This window comes from Panthera onca, chromosome D2 (genome assembly GCF_046562875.1).
Source record: "Panthera onca isolate mPanOnc1 chromosome D2, mPanOnc1 haplotype 2, whole genome shotgun sequence".
NCBI lineage: Eukaryota > Metazoa > Chordata > Mammalia > Carnivora > Felidae > Panthera > Panthera onca.
In genome coordinates this window covers 76,184,473-76,202,710 of record NC_138349.1, presented here as the reverse complement: position 1 = coordinate 76,202,710, position 18,238 = coordinate 76,184,473, and the positions used below count along the sequence as shown (strand labels likewise).

Here is an 18,238-nt window from a genome sequence, read left to right as displayed (position 1 = left end):
CTCCTTTCTGTCGTTTTAAAGAGAAAAGTGCTTTGGAATTATTTTGCAAGTCTGATTTTCTTATTGGTGACTTCTGGGATCAGAAATGTATTCACCCACCTGAAAAAACATTTTCGAAGTTTCTTTGGCTATTTACGCAGTTTATCTTTGACGTTTATTTCCTCTTGGTTTTGGAAGGAGAATGGTTGATTATTTTTCCTCCCCGGTCCTGTCAGCTTCAGAGTTGGTGTGTGAAGATTTAAAAATGCAACACAAACAGAGCCCTCTTTTAAAGATAGTTTTAAAATACAGTCTCTTCTAGTCAACCACATTCTATCAGATTTTTGCTGCATTCTGAGGGAAAACCATTTGGGCTCCAGCGTGCTTTGATTTGTCATATAAAAGATGTTCAAATTAAACTGTATTTATTATGTTTCGCTCTTCAGGCTGACGCATAATCCATTAACATTCATATAAATGAGATGGTCCAAGCCTTTAAATGTTGTTTACTGCGACTCTTTCCTGCTTCTACTACGAAGTTTTAAGGTCCCCAGGAAAATCTACTCCGTTGCACATGATTCACTCTGTTTTATTTCTCCTTCTGGTTTGTTTCATCCAAGTCCTTTTACGTGTTTGTTCTTTTCGAATATCCCAAAGCATGGACAAGATCTGGTCGGCAGGGGAAGAGTACTTACCTTTTAGGCACAGAAATGGGGAAATTACCCCTTACTGGCATGATGAGGACATGGGCTCGTGTCTCAGGGCTCCCCTATACACGCTGCGCCCTGGATTTCTTGGGGTGATGCTAACAGCTAGCATATGGCACTCTGTGCTTACAGCTGGTTCCAGACTGATTTCCCCGAGACATGTAGGGTGTGTTTACTCGTAGAACTTGTTCCAGACTGATCCCCCCAGACATGTGGGGTGTATTTACTTGTAGGCGTTTAGTCTGGAATCTTATTCTGCTTTTCCCTGTCTAGGTGTCTCTGACATAACATTTGTGAAGCTTTCATCATACCTAGCACCAACAACTTATGGTGGTTTATTGCTTGGTACTGGTAAAAGCCTAGACTTGAACCCCAAATGTGTCTAGAACAGATGTTTCCTGTCCCTCCAATCCCACTGTTTTTATTAGAAAGGTCAGTCTCCTGTAGCCAGCAGTACATTCCCGGTGTTCTTTGAAAAGTCACCCACAGATACACAGGCCATAAGGGACCCACTGGGAGTTGGGCCCACAGCTAGAGCTGAAGTAATTAGTCACGTCTTGTGTGTTCAGCTCAGGGCCCGAAGGTTCCCAGCTCCAAACGCCACCCTTATACACACTGGAAATTCCCTTCGGAGGGTGTAGACTAATCAAATCCACCTGAGGTTAAACTTTAATCTTCCCTCGTAACAGTCACTTATAAATTGGATCATTATCCCCTCTGAAAGTCCATCCCTCTTGTGCTTTTGAAGTTCATCGCAAATTAATTTGCTCTGGATTATTAAATTTAATGAGCTAGTTCATAGTTCTAATAAAATGAACCTGGGAAGTAGGAATTGGAAATAGAAATTCTTTTTGTTTCTTGGGTCAAAGGCCTTTAGACCAAGGATGACTAAAGAATTACTTCGAATCAGCTTTTGAGTATAAGGGCTTCTGAGTTTTCCCCTGGGGAGAAGAAAGAGGCAACAAAGTTTTAAAATATTTTAGGTCATTAAAATGACACATTTTATGAGATAGGTCTATATGTGTAATTTTCTTTTACCACAATAAATAACAGTAAAAAAAAAAAAAATTTAGGGGCACCTGAGTGGCTCAGTCGGTTCATCATCTGACTCTTGGTTTCAGATCAGGTCATCATCTCGAGTGTTGTGAGTTCAAGCCCCACATCAGGCTCCTAACTGACAGTGCAGGACTTGCTTGGGATTCTCTCTCTCTCTCTCTGTCTCTCTCTCTCTCTCCCACTCACCCTCTGTCTCTCTCGAAAATGAATAAATAAACTTAAAAAAATTTACGGTCTCAGGGGCATCTGAGTGGCTCAGTTGGTTAAGCGTTGGACTTCAGCTCAGGTCATGATCTCACAGCTCATGGGTTCGAGCCCCGCATTGGGCTCTGTGCTGACAGCTCAGAACCTGGAGCCTGCTTCGGATTCTGTCTCAGTTTCTCTCTGCCTCTCCCCACTCATGCTCTTGTCTCTCCCTCAAATATAAATAAAAATTTAAAAAAAAATGTACGATCTGCCCTAAAATGTCAAGCCCATGTGGCTACATTACCTGGATCCCATATTAAGATTGTATTTGGTGGTAGTAGCCTAATATCGATACAGTGATAATATTGATTGCATGACCCAGTACGTAGGATTATAGCATTTTATAACAATTCACCCTTGCGATGTCTCAAGCCCCGTTTAGACCCATTTGCCTTGGTGGTTTGCATACTACAGCCACCATACTACGTAAGAAGCTACAGGTGTGAGCACTGTCCTGGAATCCCCCCAGCAGACGGGAAGGGCTTGGGGGCGCACAGTGTCATTAACCCAGCCTGGTCCACCGCCATGCACACGCTAACCGGTGTGCCGTGTTTTCCCTAAACAGTATTCAGCTACAACACGGATTCCCGCCAGACGTGTGCCAACAACAGACACCAGTGCTCTGTGCACGCGGAATGCAGGGACTTCGCCACGGGCTTCTGCTGCAGCTGCGTTGCTGGCTACACTGGGAACGGCCGACAGTGTGTCGCAGAAGGTACTCGGCTTTTGTGTGTTCCGATTTGTGCGGGAGGAAGGAGGGAGTGGAGTTTCTGTTTTGGTGCTTGTTTTGAAAGGTTGGCTTTTACCCAGATCTCTAAAGGTGGGTAGTCTTTTTAGTAGGGCAGTCATATTTAAGATCTCGTTCCCATTCTTTGTCATCCTCTCCTAAAGGGTATTTCTCGGGGAATGCCCGTTTTTCTAGCACGGTGAGGTCTCTTTCTTTCCTGCGCTGTTTTTTCCTCCATCTTTGAAATGAGCCCATCTTCACAACGGCCCCTAGTGTTGGACAAAGGCTGAAGTTTTGAAAGAATGCGGCCTGGACCTGGCATCGTTAATGCCTCTCGTTTCCCTCACTTTCTTTCCAACCTCCCGTGTGGTGCTGCTCGAAGACCTGACTGGCCTAATGGTTGTTAAGCCCCAACTGGGCCAACGTGGGCGGCTGTAGACCAGAGTTTGTAGTGGGGAAAAGTCTAGTCCAGTCACCCTTCCCCTTGGGTTGTCCTTCCCCCATGCCTCTAAAATCACAGCACGATGATGGCAGAGCATAAGGGGCACACCAATTAATTCCGGGCTCCAGACCCATGGGGGCGGCTGACTCCAAAATGGATTCAGCTGTGGGCGGACATCAGCTCTGAGCTCTGCACCCAACAGGACCAGCCAGTCTTGATGTTCTCAGGTGAGAAGAATCTTCTCGGTGAAGGTCTAGAGGGTCAGACAGTGAGGCGTCCAGGAGGTTAGGGCCATAAAATTAAAACCAGCAAAAACCCTACCATACTGAACATTTGTCCCCTTCAGACACCAAGTCACCTCACTTGTCACCGGCCATTTTCCTTGTGTTTCACCGGGAACCCCAACTGCTTTGCAAATTTGACTAAATAAAACTCAGTTGCAGAAATGGTTTCTGTTTTTCGCATCCCCAGCCATAGCTGTGGTAAAATCAGTTAATTTGCTAAAAACATTTCTTTTTCTTCTGGGTCACAATGAGATAAAGTGAGTTTTGTTAAATACTATCTGAAGCAATGAAAGAAAATTACGTGTACTTTTCATGTTAATTTAGGGGGATGTTTTGAACTTCTGTAAATGTAAATCCCACCCCCACCCCCCAGGTATGGTGTGCCTTCGCTTCTTTGTTTTAGGCTTGGCTTTTATACTTCCCTCACCCTGAGACAAGCTTCTAGAATCGACACTGAAAACTTTTTCTTAAAGAGCAGCCTCCTTAGCTCTTTCTATGCCAAATATCGGAGCTGGAAATGCTGAGCAGTTTGTGCTTGTTTTGCAAGCTCAGATATAACAAACTGTTCAGCTACATATTTTGATATTCTATACACGCCCCATAATAGTTCTGTGGTTTAAATATTTATTGGATTCTTGCTACTTTGGAAACATTTTTCTGGCTCAAGGTTTGGTGGAAAAAATTTGTTTGGTTTCCTTAACTTGGCTTTCCTGCCTGTTTCTGTAATTGTTTAGGGGATGCATTTTTTTCATATTAGTCGTCCCAACTTAATAGCATTCCCCAGTGCAGTGACACAATTTGTGTGCGTAGTTATTGTGTGTGTATGCTTTGGCTTGTCAGTGACCTTTGGGCATCCCGAACATAGCGAAAGGTCTTCTGAACATGGGCGATGACGGTCAGGTACAAGCCCCTCTGTCTAGTGTGACTCAACAGACTTCATTAAGAACTTAAATATGTGCAGAAAACTCTGCAGAGACCAATGAAGGAGCTGGGTAGGAAAGTCCTGTCCCTAGTACTCTAGGAAGAGAAACAAGATATGTGCCGTCAATAACTGATAGAATTTAATTCTTTCTTTTTAAAATGTTTATTTATTTTGAGATTGGAAGAGAGAGAGAAAGCAAGCCGAGGAACAGAGAGAGAGAGATGGAGGGAGAGAATCCCAAGCAGGACCCGTGCTGTCAGCACAGAGCCTGACACGGGGCTCGAACTCACAAACTGTGAGATCATGACCTGAGCCGAAATCAAGAGTCAGACGCTCAACTGACTGAGCCACCCAGGCGCCCCAAGATGTTGGAATATCTAACTTGCTTTATAGGTACAGGTCCTATCAGGCATGTTACTCTTTGTTAAAAGGCTGGCTTCTTTGTTTCTTGCTCAGGTTCCCCGCAGCGAGTTAACGGCAAGGTGAAAGGAAGGATTTTGGTGGGGAACAGCCCGGTGCCCATTGTCTTCGAGAACACCGACCTCCACTCTTATGTGGTGATGAACCACGGGCGCTCGTACACAGCCATCAGCACCATTCCCGAGACCGTCGGCTATTCTCTGCTTCCTCTGGCCCCTGTTGGAGGCATCATTGGATGGATGTTTGCGGTGGAACAAGATGGGTTCAAGAATGGATTCAGCATCACAGGTAATTCATCTCAGACGTTGAAATTAGTGGACTGCACGATGGTGCCTGGGGCCCTGGGGGAGGGCTGGGGGGTGAATGCAAAGGGAACTTCCTGTCTGCAGAAACTTACTGATGAACATTTTGTGGCTCCAGAAATAAGATTTTGAGGCAAAAGCATCAATTTTTTCATTACTGTGTACTAACTAAAGCTATCTAGAATTGCATTGTGATCAGGGAGTGATTTCATGTGGGGCGGGATTTCGAAGTCTCCAGCAGAGCAAGTGATGTCATTTTATACATCCTCACACCCCAAAGTGTGGGGCTCACAGTTTCCCTCATTCTGGTTATCAAGCCTGCCTCCAGATTCCCAACCAATCTGAACTGATAGTTGACGTTTCTTCAGTATCTGCTTGGAGAAAAGGAACCTGTCATTTCTAGCTGGTAAATTAAGCCCGATAAACATAATCCTCCTGCGTCTTAGAAAACCTGACTTTCCTTGAAGCTTCTTAGAGGCTGTGCCAGGGAAAGTTCAGTCTTTATTGGACACAGGGGCATATGGTTGGGAGGAAGGTTTCTGTAGAGTAGTCGTGGTCTCTGCTGAGGCCAGCAGCCCTGTGCGTGCTAGAGGCCCTTTTCTGGAACAGCTTGGGTGCAGGAGACTCTGTTCTTCTTCTCCGGCCACTTCCGGGACCTGAAGCCTGTTGTTCTGGGTCACAGGTACCTAGCCGCTGCCTCCGTTTTCTCCACCACTGCCTCCCCTCGCTGGAGCCTCAGCTGTGGCTTTGTTGTGGAAACACCCCAAAAGCAGGGTCTCTGGGCTTTACAAGGGTAACCCTCCAAAAGTGATGGAGCGTAAATACATGCTGAAATGTGGCCATTTTCAGAAAGGAGAGGATATATATTTGGAAAAGGGTGGACCTACCCATAAGATATCTAATGTTTGGCCTAATATTTCTTCTCTCTGCTCCTCAGGCATATATATCCTGAGTGTTATAACCTCGTTCATGTTCTCATGCAGACATGCTCTTTCCTTGGCAGACAGAGTTGAGCTTTGCAGTCAGACCCACAGACGCTACTCCTTCCCTGCACAGCGTTTCATGCTGGTGTTGCTTTATATGGGGGGTTAATTAAAATGGTGATATTTTGAATTTTTTTTTAATGCTTATTTATTTTTGAGAGAGAGAGACTGATATGGGTGGGGGAGGGGCAGAGAGCGAGGGAGACATAGAATTTGAGGCAGACTCCAGGCTCTGAGCTGTCGGCACAGAGCCCGATGAGGGGCTCGAACTCACGAACTGGAAGATCATGACCTGAGCCTACATTGGACGCTTAACCAACTGAGCCACTCAGGCGTCCCATCGTTCTTTTGACTTTTTTTAAAAAAAGACATTTAAAAATGTAAGGAGTGTTCTTGGCCCAAGGGCTGCCTGCCAGAGTTAGCCCTGGGGTCATTGTTTGCCAGCACCCCTGCTGTAATGGGAGTGTGCAAATGTGGAAAAGGGAAGAAGCCGGAAGAGGGGGCAGGTATTTTTGTTGCCTGTCTGGGGCTACTGCCCTGCACAGACCAAGGAGGTTTCCTGAGCCAACACCTGTAATAAGTGCTCCTCAGGTGGTTTCCGGTAGTGGCCAGGGTTTGCCCTAAGCCACTCCCCCTTCCTGACCACCATTTAGCTGTTACGATAATCATCATTGTAACTGGCATCTGGGAACGCTTGACGTTTGGCAAAGCACTTTTTAAAAAAATTTTTTTAAATGTTTGTTTATTTAGAGAGAGAGAGAGAGAGAGAGAGAGAGAGTGTGTGTGTGTGTGAGAGAGAGAGAGAGAGAGAGAGAGAGAGAAAGAGAGAGAGAAAGAGAGAATGGGGGAGGGAGAGAGGGAGGACAAGAATCCCAAACAGGCTCTGTGCTGTCAGCGTGGAGCCCTAGGTGCGGCTGGAGGTGCGGCTCGATCCCTCAAGTCGTGAGATCGTGACCTGAGCCGAAATCCAGAGTTGGACGCTTGATCGCCCGAGCCACCCAGGCGCCCTTGGCAAAGCAGTTTTTAACATCCTTTACCTCTTCTGGTGTCCACAAGGCAGAATGGATCACTCCTTTATCACCAAGAAATGGAGGCTCAGCGGGGTTAGGGGACATGTGCTGGTTTACCCAGTCGGTACCTAGCACTGCTGGTCCTCTGTTCTGCAGCACCATTCCTGAGCCAGCCCATCTCAGATGCAGGGGTGGGGCTGGGAAGGAGTGTCTCTCCAATGCGCAGCACTCAGTTGGGCCGCATGGACATCCCCGCTCTGTCCTCCGTGTCGCCAGCTCCGTTTCTAGCAATCAGACTAAAGCACCTGTAGAGGAGGTTCTGGCCTCCTTCCCGCGCAGCACTGTGAGCCTAGGGCTGACAGGAGGGGGCTTCCCAGATGGCAAGGTGACAGACTGCCCTTGCATTCCAGGAGGCGAGTTCACCCGCCAAGCCGAGGTGACTTTCGTGGGGCACCCAGGCAAGCTGGTCATCAAGCAGCGGTTCAGCGGCATCGACGAGCACGGACACCTGACCATCACCACGGAGCTGGAGGGCCGCGTGCCACAGATCCCCTTCGGCTCCTCGGTGCACATCGAGCCCTACACAGAGCTCTACCACTACTCCCCCGGGGGTGAGCAGCCAGCGCTGTGGGGGAGGGTGGGAGTAGGGCTAGGGAGTTGGGGGGCAGTCCCGGCCTCCGGCCCGCCCACCGCTGCAGCCCCAGCACTGTCTCCTGGGCTTCGGAGCAGGAAATAGATGGGTGCTAGCTTATTAAAATCACCTTTCCCCCTAATTACAGGCATAGTACACACTTGTAGAAAATTCGTGCAAAAAAGAAAATAAGCATAATGGTAAAACCATGCCATTATTATTAGATTTAAATGCATTTATTTCCTTTCAGCCTTTTCCCCATATATGTGTGTGTGTGTATATATACATATGTGTATATTTATATATAAAATACCCCAACATATACATGTAATATCTCAACATAGATCTCATAAGTCTCTGGGGATATAACGTACAGCATGGATATGTATGTTTATACATATGTATGTACTGTATGTATATATGTACATATGTATGTCTCTATATTTTAACCTGTTTTAAGTAATTTCGAATTTACAAAAAAAGTTGAAAACAACACAGTTTACATTTGCCATTTATGCACCTTTACCAATTGTTAACATTTTGCTACCTTTACTTTACCATTCCATTGCGCATATGTGTGTGTATATATATATGCGTATATATATCACAAATTATACATATTTTTTGAGAATAAGTTGTAGTTGTTGTGATCTTCCGTCCCCTAAATAAGTCACCTATTTTTCCTAAGAACAAGAACATTCTCTTACGTAGCTGCAGTACAATGATCACACAGTCAGGAAATTTAACATCGATGCATTTCTATTACATATTCTACAGTTGGGTATATAGTTGTTATTTAAGTAAAATTGCAATTATATCACATTATCATATCTTCATTTTCAGTGGGCTTTGAAAACATTGCTTAGTGAGTCTGTACTATCATACGGCTATTACTTTAAACCATTCTATTTTCTTTTTTTTTTTTTAATGTTTATGTATTTTGAGAGCGAGCATGTGTGTGCACACACACACTAGCACAATGGGGGAGGAGCAGAGAGAGAGGGAGTGAGAGAGAAGCCCAGGCAGGCTCCACGCTGTCAGTGCAGAGCTCAATGCTGGGCTTGATCTCATGAACCGTGAGATCATGATCTGAGCTGAAATCAAGAGCTGAACACCACCCAGGCACCCCTAAACCATTGTGTTTTCTGAAGTTTAAGCTATTTCCAATTTTGCCATCTTGTAACGAGTTGAAATGACCATCTCCATCAGAAATCTTGACCAAATTTCTGATTCTTTTCTAAGATTCAATTCCTAGAAATAGAACTGCTGAGCCAAACAACAGGAACTTTTAGAAGGCTCTTATAAAATTGCCATCCACAAAGGTTGTGCTAATGACCAAGGCTTTGTGGCTTGATTGGGCTCTCCTGGGGATGACAAGAGCTGGGGAACAGGACCCCAGTCTGCGGTCAGCCTGCAACCAGATGGTGTTTCTGGCAGCATAAGCACATGGGAGCTGGACAGGAGGCAGCTTACACTGATCTTTTATTTATCTTCTGGCTTTTGTTATGAACTACATCAGAGCACACAAATATAAAGAGCCTTTTATTCTTTTTTTTTCTTAAATAGGAAGTTGAGAGTTTCATCATATGGGTGAAAAGGAGGCTCTTCTGAGTGGGGAGGGCTGTCTCTCTTCTCTGTTGAGGTTGGCTCACAGCACTTTAGTAATTTTTCAAAAATTGGTTATTGAAACCCATTTAGTGTCTCATTTTTTATATGGGAGAACTGCTTAATCTAGGGTCACACATAGCAGCCCCTATTTATTGAATCCTAAGTAAGATAACTTGTATGAAGCAGTTAGCGCTCTGCTGGTCACGTGGTCAATGCTCCATGGATGGTAGTTTATCTTAATAGTGGTAGCCCGCTTGAGACCAGAAATTTTACACGCATTATGTCATTTGCGCCCCAACCCATGTTGTAGAAGAAACCGAGGCTACAGTTGTAACCGGCCTGTGATCACACACCTTGTGAGTGGTAGTGCAAGGTGTAAGTTCGGATGTATCTGCTTCCCCGCGTGTGCTCTTTCCACCAGACCTTACTCTCTGGGGTGGTTCTGGGTGACTTCAGAACTTCTAAAGAGCACGTGATGAGAAAAAGGAATACATATTACTGATGCAAACAATCCCAATAATAGTATGGGAATCTAGGTAGCAAAGCGAGTCCGAACACGGAAATACATGGCCTTCTGCAACCTGCTGCATCTGATCTCTCATCTGGGCAGGCAATCTTGCCAATAGTTTTAAAGCCCTTGACTAAGCCTCTTGCCTCCTTTGTCTCCCTGCCTTGTCTCCCTTCTTCCCGCCGCACCGCATCCCAGTGATCACATCCTCCTCCACCCGGGAGTACACCGTGATGGAGCCTGGGCAAGATGGCGCTGCCCCTTCCACCATCTACACTTACCAGTGGCGCCAGACCATCACCTTCCAGGAGTGCGCCCACGACACCTCCCGGCCGGCCCTGCCCAACACCCAGCAGCTCTCAGTGGACAGCGTGTTCGTCCTGTACAACCAGGAGGAGAGCATCTTGCGCTATGCGCTAAGCAACTCCATCGGTCCCGTGAAGGGTAGGAATGGCAGCTCAGATTGGGCATCGCGTGTCTGCCCGCGCATCCATCTCCGCTCTTTGGCGTATTACTTTTCACGTTTTACTCTCAGTGAGAAGATGAAAATATACTAAAATATGGCCTGACAGACGAAATAATCTCATCACCTGTGATTCTTAGCTTAGGCGTCTCTGTTCTGCTAACCTAAAGCCTCTTCATTGTTCTGTTTGGGGTGAAGAATGCTAACCCGTTGGGTTACCCCACAGAGCGGACCATCCAAAAGGCTACAGCTGGCTTCAGCAGGGCATTTAGAGCACTCTCATGCTCAGCCTTGAATGGAATGTGTGCGCAGAGCCTGAGGAAATCTGAATAAAGTCTGATGAAAGTCAGGCACAGCGCCTACGATGCCCTTCGCCTGTGACAGCACATTGCTGGGGCTGAGGTCGGGTCTGTGCATGCTTCTGGCTGCGTGGAAGGAGCTGGCATTTGGAGAGCGAGCATGACATCTTGGCGTCAGACTTCACATTATCCGAATCTCCAAGCCCCAGGGGTTCCATATCTTTGGGGTTGGGTATTAAGGTCTTTCTCTTTGTCGGTTATTTTTGGTGGGGTCCCCCCACACCCGGGTCACTTCTCCAGCTGACCACGTTTGTCCTTCCGTAGCCCCACAGAGGACAAGGAGGGCTGGTGCCTTTCTCCATCCTTTGACAACTGTAGCTCTAGGCATCGGGGTTGGCGCATTTTTTCTTAAAAATGTGAATATTTTAGGCTTTGCCAGCTATGCAGCGTCTGTCACAGGATCTCAGTTCTGTCATTCGAGCGCAAAAGCAGCCATTGACTGTTCGCAAGTGAATGCATGCGGCTGGTTTCCAATAAAACTTTATTTACAAAAGCAGGCGTGGATCTGGAGGGATGTAGTTTGCCGATGCTGCCCCCTGGTGACACAGGAGTCTGGTTTCTTGTTCCAGGACCCACTGCTGTTCTCCTGGTCATCAGCTGTTTCTGAATACTCACTTGGCTTTAATGTCTCTCCTTCACAGATGGCTCCCCCGATGCCCTTCAGAATCCTTGCTACATCGGCACTCATGGGTGCGACACCAACGCAGCCTGTCGCCCCGGCCCCGGGGTTCAGTTCGCCTGCGAGTGTTCCATCGGCTTCCGAGGGGACGGGAGGACCTGCTCCGGTACAGCCGTCCGTTCTGACTTGTGGGGGGGCTGGGAAGCGAGCTGGGAGGGGGTATCCAGATCCTGCAAACTGGAGGGCTGGGTGTGGCGAGGGAGCGTGGGTGCGGGAGACGCCGGTGGGCCTGCTGAGCCTGGTTAAGGCCCACACCCTGGGTTTCCTGTGGTCACGTTAGGGGTACCGCCCCTTTCTTCCATCTGGTCCAGTGCACAGACTCTGAGCAGCAGAGTAGAATTTAGAAAGCCACACCGCACACAGGTTTAAAGGGAAGCTGAAGTCAGCGCTGTTTCTAACATTAATAATGTAACGGTCCCTGTAAGGAACCCAGGCACTGCTGGTGTCCTATGCCCCACAAACCCCATCTCATTTCTTCCAGCAGCTCTAGAGATCCATTCTTTCGCTTCTGCCTTTTAAATTTTAAAAAATACCTATTTATTTTTGAGAGAGAGAGAGAGCATGAGGGGGGAGGGGCCAAGAGAGGGAGACACAGAATCTGAAACGGGCTCCAGGCTCTGAGCTGTCAGCACAGAGCCCAGCGCGGGGCTCGAACTTACAGACTGTGAGATCACGACCTGAGCGGAAGTCAGACGCTCAAACAACTGAGCGACCCGGGCGCCCCTCATTATAATTTAATTTTTAATACATGCACGTAGACAGCTGGATCCTGATACGTTCGTGATGTATCAGGTCCAGTAGCAAGGGCCAGTTGGTGGATTCCTGACTCAGTGAAGAGTCCATACAGCAGAGGCAGCTAGTGCCAGGAAGTCAGGTGCTTCAACCAGAGCTCCCGACATCTGTGACACAGGGCTCACTGGTGACCGTAAGGAATGTTAGAAGTAGATCCCCCTAGTGCAGGAGCAGCATGCACAAAGTGTGTTTGGCCAGAAAGATGAGCAGCCCCCTTGAATGACTCGGGAGAAAGAATCTGGTGAGCCCAGAAGCCCTGAAATTTGGGAACGATGCCTTAGGTCTGGAATCCAACCCTCTGATGAATGGCACGCTTCATGTGCTGATTTAACAGAAAGGGTGGCAGAGTGGACTCTATGTGAGGTCCTCGTGGGGGCATCTGAAATCTTGGAGAGCAGGACCTGTGCTTAAAAGAACAGACTGTATAGTCGTTTTCATATAGTCAAATATAGTTTATTTTCAAAGCTACCAGCCTGCTGATAGCTTTGTACATGGGATAGAATTCAATCGGAGGCTCACCTTCCTTGGAACATACCACTGGGAAGGGATCTGATCGCCTCAGATCATCAGTTTTCCAATATGTCCCCAGATAGCCCAACAGTTTTGAATGGCTGAATTGGCTCAGGCGAATTTGAAAAAGCATGGTCCTGTGTGTGTGTGTGTGTGTGTGTGTGTGTGTGTGTGTAAGAGAGAGAGGGTGAGAGAGAGCACGAGTGAGCAGAGATCTCCCAGGGCTGTGAAGGTGGTGATGGACACCATGCAGGGGGTCCCTCATTTCTTTGGGGGAAGCATATACCTCCTTAGTCTTTACCTGGCCCTGTGTCAACTTCATATGCCAACAGAATGTTAATAAAACATGGAGATACCCCAACCCGCTGCTGCTGGGCCATGACATCTGGCTAATTCTTCCACTCTTGGTACCTGAGCTTATTGTAGAAGGAGCACTTAATTCAGTTCACAAGGCACAACCAGCCATACGTTACGTAATCTATTGCTATCATAGAAAACTCTCTGATGCAGTCACTCAGGAAGACAGGTGGTCATGTGGGGACTTGCTTTTGTTCTGGGGTTAGCCCTTGCTCTGGCAGATTAGCACCATGGAATGTGGGTAGATTCCCAGTCAGGCTGCTTTTTGTTCTGGGTCACTAGAACATGCCTCACAGTGTTAATGCATGGAGACATGAGGCCGTTGATAGGAAATTGCATTAGGCACATCACTTCATGCATTATTTTGACCTGCAAAATGACTTAGAAGAGAACGATCCTTTGTAATTCAGTTTGGGTGATGTGGATATAATGACAGTTGGCATCCCGAACAAGCCCGGTGTTGGCGAGACACTGCAGAGTGACCCTCGAAGGTAGTTTGGAGAAGGTCTCCAGATGAAAACACAAGAGCTCGGGTGCCTGGCAGAATGGCTTCCGTGTGTTTCTCGATTGGGTGTCTGTAGAGATGGTTGTGGATAACCTGTCATCTCTTGAGCACACACAAGACCCTTAAATCAAAGTGAACAAGTCCCCTCCTCAGAGAGCCTGGCCTTTATAAAAGGGGCAAATTTAGAGTTGTTGAAAAGACATGAAAAGTAGCCATTCTGAAAAAAACTAAAAAAGGAAGCAGTGACTACAGGAATAGTCCAGCATTTTCCTTTCGGGTTAGAGAATGAGCTGTGTGCGAGGAAATGTCTTCCCAAAGAAGAGTTTGACCAGATAATACAATAAGAAAAATAAACTTTGAACAGATACTGTGAGATTTTAGGAGGGACAGTTATCGCCAATGCACTGTTTCCAATAAAGTAAGAATTAAAGTCCTAGCCTCAATTTACAGAAGGGGGGAGGGTATGGGTTTAAATTAGACATTAGGAAGAGTTTCCACACTCTAAGGACTGTGCACTTCTAGTGGGGAAACTGCTAGAGTCTTGCTCTAAAGAAAAAGTGTTACCCTGCTTGGATTATATGTGCAGACTTTTATGGAGGTGTGGGTTGTGCCAGGGGACTGTCCCCTCCATCATCCTGTGAGCCCCGCCCCCATCCTGTTGGCCAGTAGCACCTAGGACATGAGGGATTGAGCTCCCTCCTAATCACTTACGTAGCTTTTTTGAAACTCACAGCTGCCCTGCCATAAACCTTCCGGGGGCGAATGGAACTTGGAAAACTTCCCCTAGCGATTTTGTTCTGTCCCTTTGATTGAAAAGCTTTGCTTCTGTGCCGTTGTGCTTTGGCAATCGCGTTGAAGCCGTGGAGTCCTGCAGTCTGTACAGGGCGTCCAGACATCTGTGCTGGGAGTGTCCTCTGAGGGTTACGCATGGAGACCGTGGAAGCCGGAATGATTTTTTTTTCTCCTGTGTTGTTGGAACAGCAGCTGGTGGATGGAGCTGTGGAGGCCACGCTTGCTCAATATCCCCGCGCCCGCACCCCAGTCTCATGGAAGAGGCTGCTGGGGGAGGGGGCTTTGTTCCGTGACCTTCCAGCTGTGCCTGGAGCCATCCCCTTGTGTGAGACCTTGTATCTTAAATGTGTCGCAGGAACGTTCATTGCAGTATATTTTCAAAAAGCTGTTACCATTTGTTTTGGGGTTTTGCGTGGGTACGGGAATGGTGTGGCAAAGATGCTTATCTTGTGCCATGTCCACTAGGCCAGCGGGGCATTTGTTTTACCAGTGAAGAGACTGACCAGGTGGTGGACGCATGAGGCTTTGTCTCCCAAGTGTGAAAGATTCACCTTAAGGCATTGGGGGGGGGGGGGGGTGGGTGTGAGAGGTGGAGGAGACTTGTCTGTTCTCAGCCGTCATGAAATCTGTCTACATGTCTGAGTTCTAGAAATGCCGGCAATAACCGTGTACCCTCTGAGAATGAGGTTGGCATGGGAAAGACCTTGTGTGATTGTGTTTATTTCAACCCATCAGTGGACAGGTAACCAGGGTCATGACAGGTTAGCTCGGTTTCTTGTCCGGGCCAACCAGGCTTCCTGTGGGATTAGCTCTAGATTGGACCCCGATGCCGAGAGGTCATGCGAGGGCCACGTTCCTAGAATTGGCCAAATCCATCCCCATGGCTGGTTGTATAGGTTGAATCCTTAAAAATTAGAATAATAGCTACATTTCTTGAGAATCCTAGGTGCTGCTCTGCCTTACATCCATTTTGTGTCATCCTCAGAAGGACCCCTCGAGGTCAATAGCACTTTGCTTATTTACTAATGGGGAAGCTAAGGCTGACTAGTCAGCCACTTGCCCAAAAGCACACAAGCTGGTAACTGAAGGAGGCAGGATTTGAACCCCAGTACGTCCAGCTCCAAAGCATATGCTTTTTTGGTTCTACTTTACCCCATGTGATGGCTTTGGTATCATCATGCAAGAGGACATCACCCGGCTAGTTCATTTACAACCTTGTGAGTTAACAGCTTTCCTTTTAGAGCATTAAGCTCTAGGTAACATTCAAAAATTGACAGTCAGGCTTTACATTGTTCGACTTTGCTTTGTAACCGTAACTGGAGAAAGGTAATATTTTTGAGGAGCATATATTTACATATGTTCAGTAACTTAGGAGGCTTACTCACGGTCTGGACACTTGTCTGCACATCTTTCTGACATGTGTGTACCATTCTGGTGTTGGTGAACTCCAGGCTCAGCAGCGAATCCCAGGATAGGCACGGGAAGCCCACGTTTACAGCAGGAGGACCTTGAGATCTCTCTCGAAAGTTACGCCCAGGAAAAAAAACCACTATTTACTAATGCTACTTTTGGAATATAGAACAGTTTGTTTCAAAATTGATCCCTTCAAGGGCCAAAATGCCTTCTATTTCATTATACCTGGTGATATTTGAAGAAGTAGTTTTTAAAAGTCTGCCTGTTGAAAAAATTTGTTGTAGATATCGATGAATGTTCAGAACAGCCCTCGGTGTGTGGGAGCCACACGATCTGCAATAACCACCCCGGAACCTTCCGCTGCGAGTGTGTGGAAGGCTATCAGTTTTCAGAGGAGGGGACGTGTGTGGGTAAGTTCTGTAGGTAACTTTCCAAGACGTTTGTTCATACGGCAAAGGTGTTGCCCCAGGTAATTGTCCTGGCTGGGTTGGCGAGTGCTGGCTTCTGTTGTTGAGGGAAGCAGTTTTCAAAGATGAATCATACTTCATTCCCTACCCCCAACTACCCAGAGGGTCCTACGTATAACGAATAAGCAGTGTTATTGTCTACGCTATCGTAATAGTGTCCCCTCACCTTTTATAAGCTTTTTTGCACTACGTTCCTTCTTATAAATTTCCTTTTAATTCTTTCCATTGTTTTAATACCTGTTAAAACAATTACACTTGTTTCTTCATTTGTTTGTTTATTAAGTTTAGTTATTTTTGAGAGAGAGAGAGACAGAGAGGCAGAGAGAGAATCCCAAGCAGGCTCCATACTGACAAGTGCCCAGTGCAGGGCTTGAACTCGTGAACTGTGAGATAATGATCTGAGCTGCAACCTGCAACCAAGAGTTGGACGCTGAACCAGCAGAGCCACCCAGGCATCCCATAATCGGTGGTCTTGAAATTCATATGGAGGGAGCACCTGACAGATGCTTTAGATTGAATTTTTCGTGATTTACCTCTAAAATTCAGGGGCACCTGGGTGGCTCAGTCGGTTCAGCATCTGACTTCAGCTCAGGTCATGTTCTCGCGGTTTGTGGATTCAAGCCCTGTGTCGGGCTCTGTGCTGACAGCTCAGAGCCTGGAGCCTGCTTCGGATTCTGTGTCTCCCTCTCTCTCTGCCCCTCCCCCACTCATGCTCTGTCTCTCCCTCTCTCTCTCAAAATAAATAAATGTTAAAAAAAATTTAATAAAAATAAAATAAAATTCCAGTTGGGACCATTCTGTGCATGGCTTTCGAATTTATAAGCCACAAGTAGTAACCTCGTCAAAGCGAGTGACTTAAAGCTATTAATTGGGCTAATAATGCTTTAGGTTGGTGATGATTTTAGTGGTGATGGAGATAGGCCAACCACAAAGACCCAGATTGTTTAGATTTCTTCGCTTTTTTTTTCCTACTGCCGCACTTTGACCTGTTGGTTCCAAGAATTTTAAGTTCAAAGATTTGTGGCGATTTCCAGGGCTGGAGAGCAGCATGCGGAATGGACCATCTGAACTCAACATTTCTTCCCAACTTAAAACAGATTCTTCTTTTATGGCATCAGTGAACCGTCTCATCGCCCCTTCCTTGCTGTTCACTAAACCCTAGTGTGCTTTCTGTTTGCTCTGTCTTGAAGCTCAGATGAGACTCCAAGGTCCCAGGGCGAGGTGATGTCTCGAGGGCGGGAGGGAACAGGCAGTTCTCAAATTTTGAATGTGACCCAAACATCTGTGGATTTAGAAAAGCCGGTCCCCTTCGCACAGAGTGAAGATTTCAGCTCTGCTGCTAAGGTTACTTCTTTTTCTTGTTCGATAGAGAACAACCATTTCTGTGTATTTGGCTTGACTTCCATGCTTTTTGAGATGAAGGCGATTCAAAGGTTTATTTTCTTTTTTTAAAAAAATGTTTGTTTATGAGAGAGAGAGAGAGAGAGAGAGAGAGAGAGAGAGAGAGAGAGAGAGAGAATCCAAACCAGGCTTCACGCTGTCCATGCAGACAATGCAGGGCTCAAACCCATGAACTGTGAGATCGTAACCTGAGCCGAAATCCAGTCGGACAGTTAACCGACTGAGCCACCCAGGCGCCCCTCCAAGGTTTACTTCTCACGACAGCACCGTTTACATTACATTTGGGCTCAGACTTGGGTGGTGGAGTGTGCAGTCGTGGGGCCAATGGCTGTGAGGCGTGATGTCGTGGGTTTCTGTGCCGGACCATTCCTGCCATGCACACTCACCGGAGGATAGGGCAGGGTGCAAGGCAGGTGGGGTGCAAATGTCTACTCCTAAGGCATCGGATTTTCAGGAAGACACTTAATGTCTCTGGGCGTCCACTCCTCAGACTGGATCCTGGGCTCACTGTGTCCCCTGGAGCCCTTGAAGAAGCCTCGGGAGCTGCCAGTGAGGACACAGGGAAGCCTGGGCAGATTTGGCCTCCACCCCGACCTCTAGCCTTTGATTTCTCTACATATCAGATTCTGGGCGAGATTTTGTTTGAATGGTGGATCCCATTGCTTGGAAACAAAT

General features: G+C 46.9%; 1 protein-coding gene across 1 annotated transcript in view; it reads left to right on the top strand.

Moving 5' to 3' along the window:
- The window catches only part of NID1 (nidogen 1), an 84,716-nt gene that overhangs the window by 34,233 nt on the left and 32,245 nt on the right, over positions 1 to 18,238 (top strand). The window contains exons 5-10 of the mRNA XM_060642877.3: positions 2,554 to 2,703; positions 4,820 to 5,071; positions 7,489 to 7,689; positions 10,024 to 10,269; positions 11,289 to 11,432; positions 15,980 to 16,105. Of these exons, the coding sequence (XP_060498860.1) occupies positions 2,554 to 2,703; positions 4,820 to 5,071; positions 7,489 to 7,689; positions 10,024 to 10,269; positions 11,289 to 11,432; positions 15,980 to 16,105 (1,119 nt within the window). The remainder of the gene's footprint in view (positions 1 to 2,553; positions 2,704 to 4,819; positions 5,072 to 7,488; positions 7,690 to 10,023; positions 10,270 to 11,288; positions 11,433 to 15,979; positions 16,106 to 18,238) is intronic.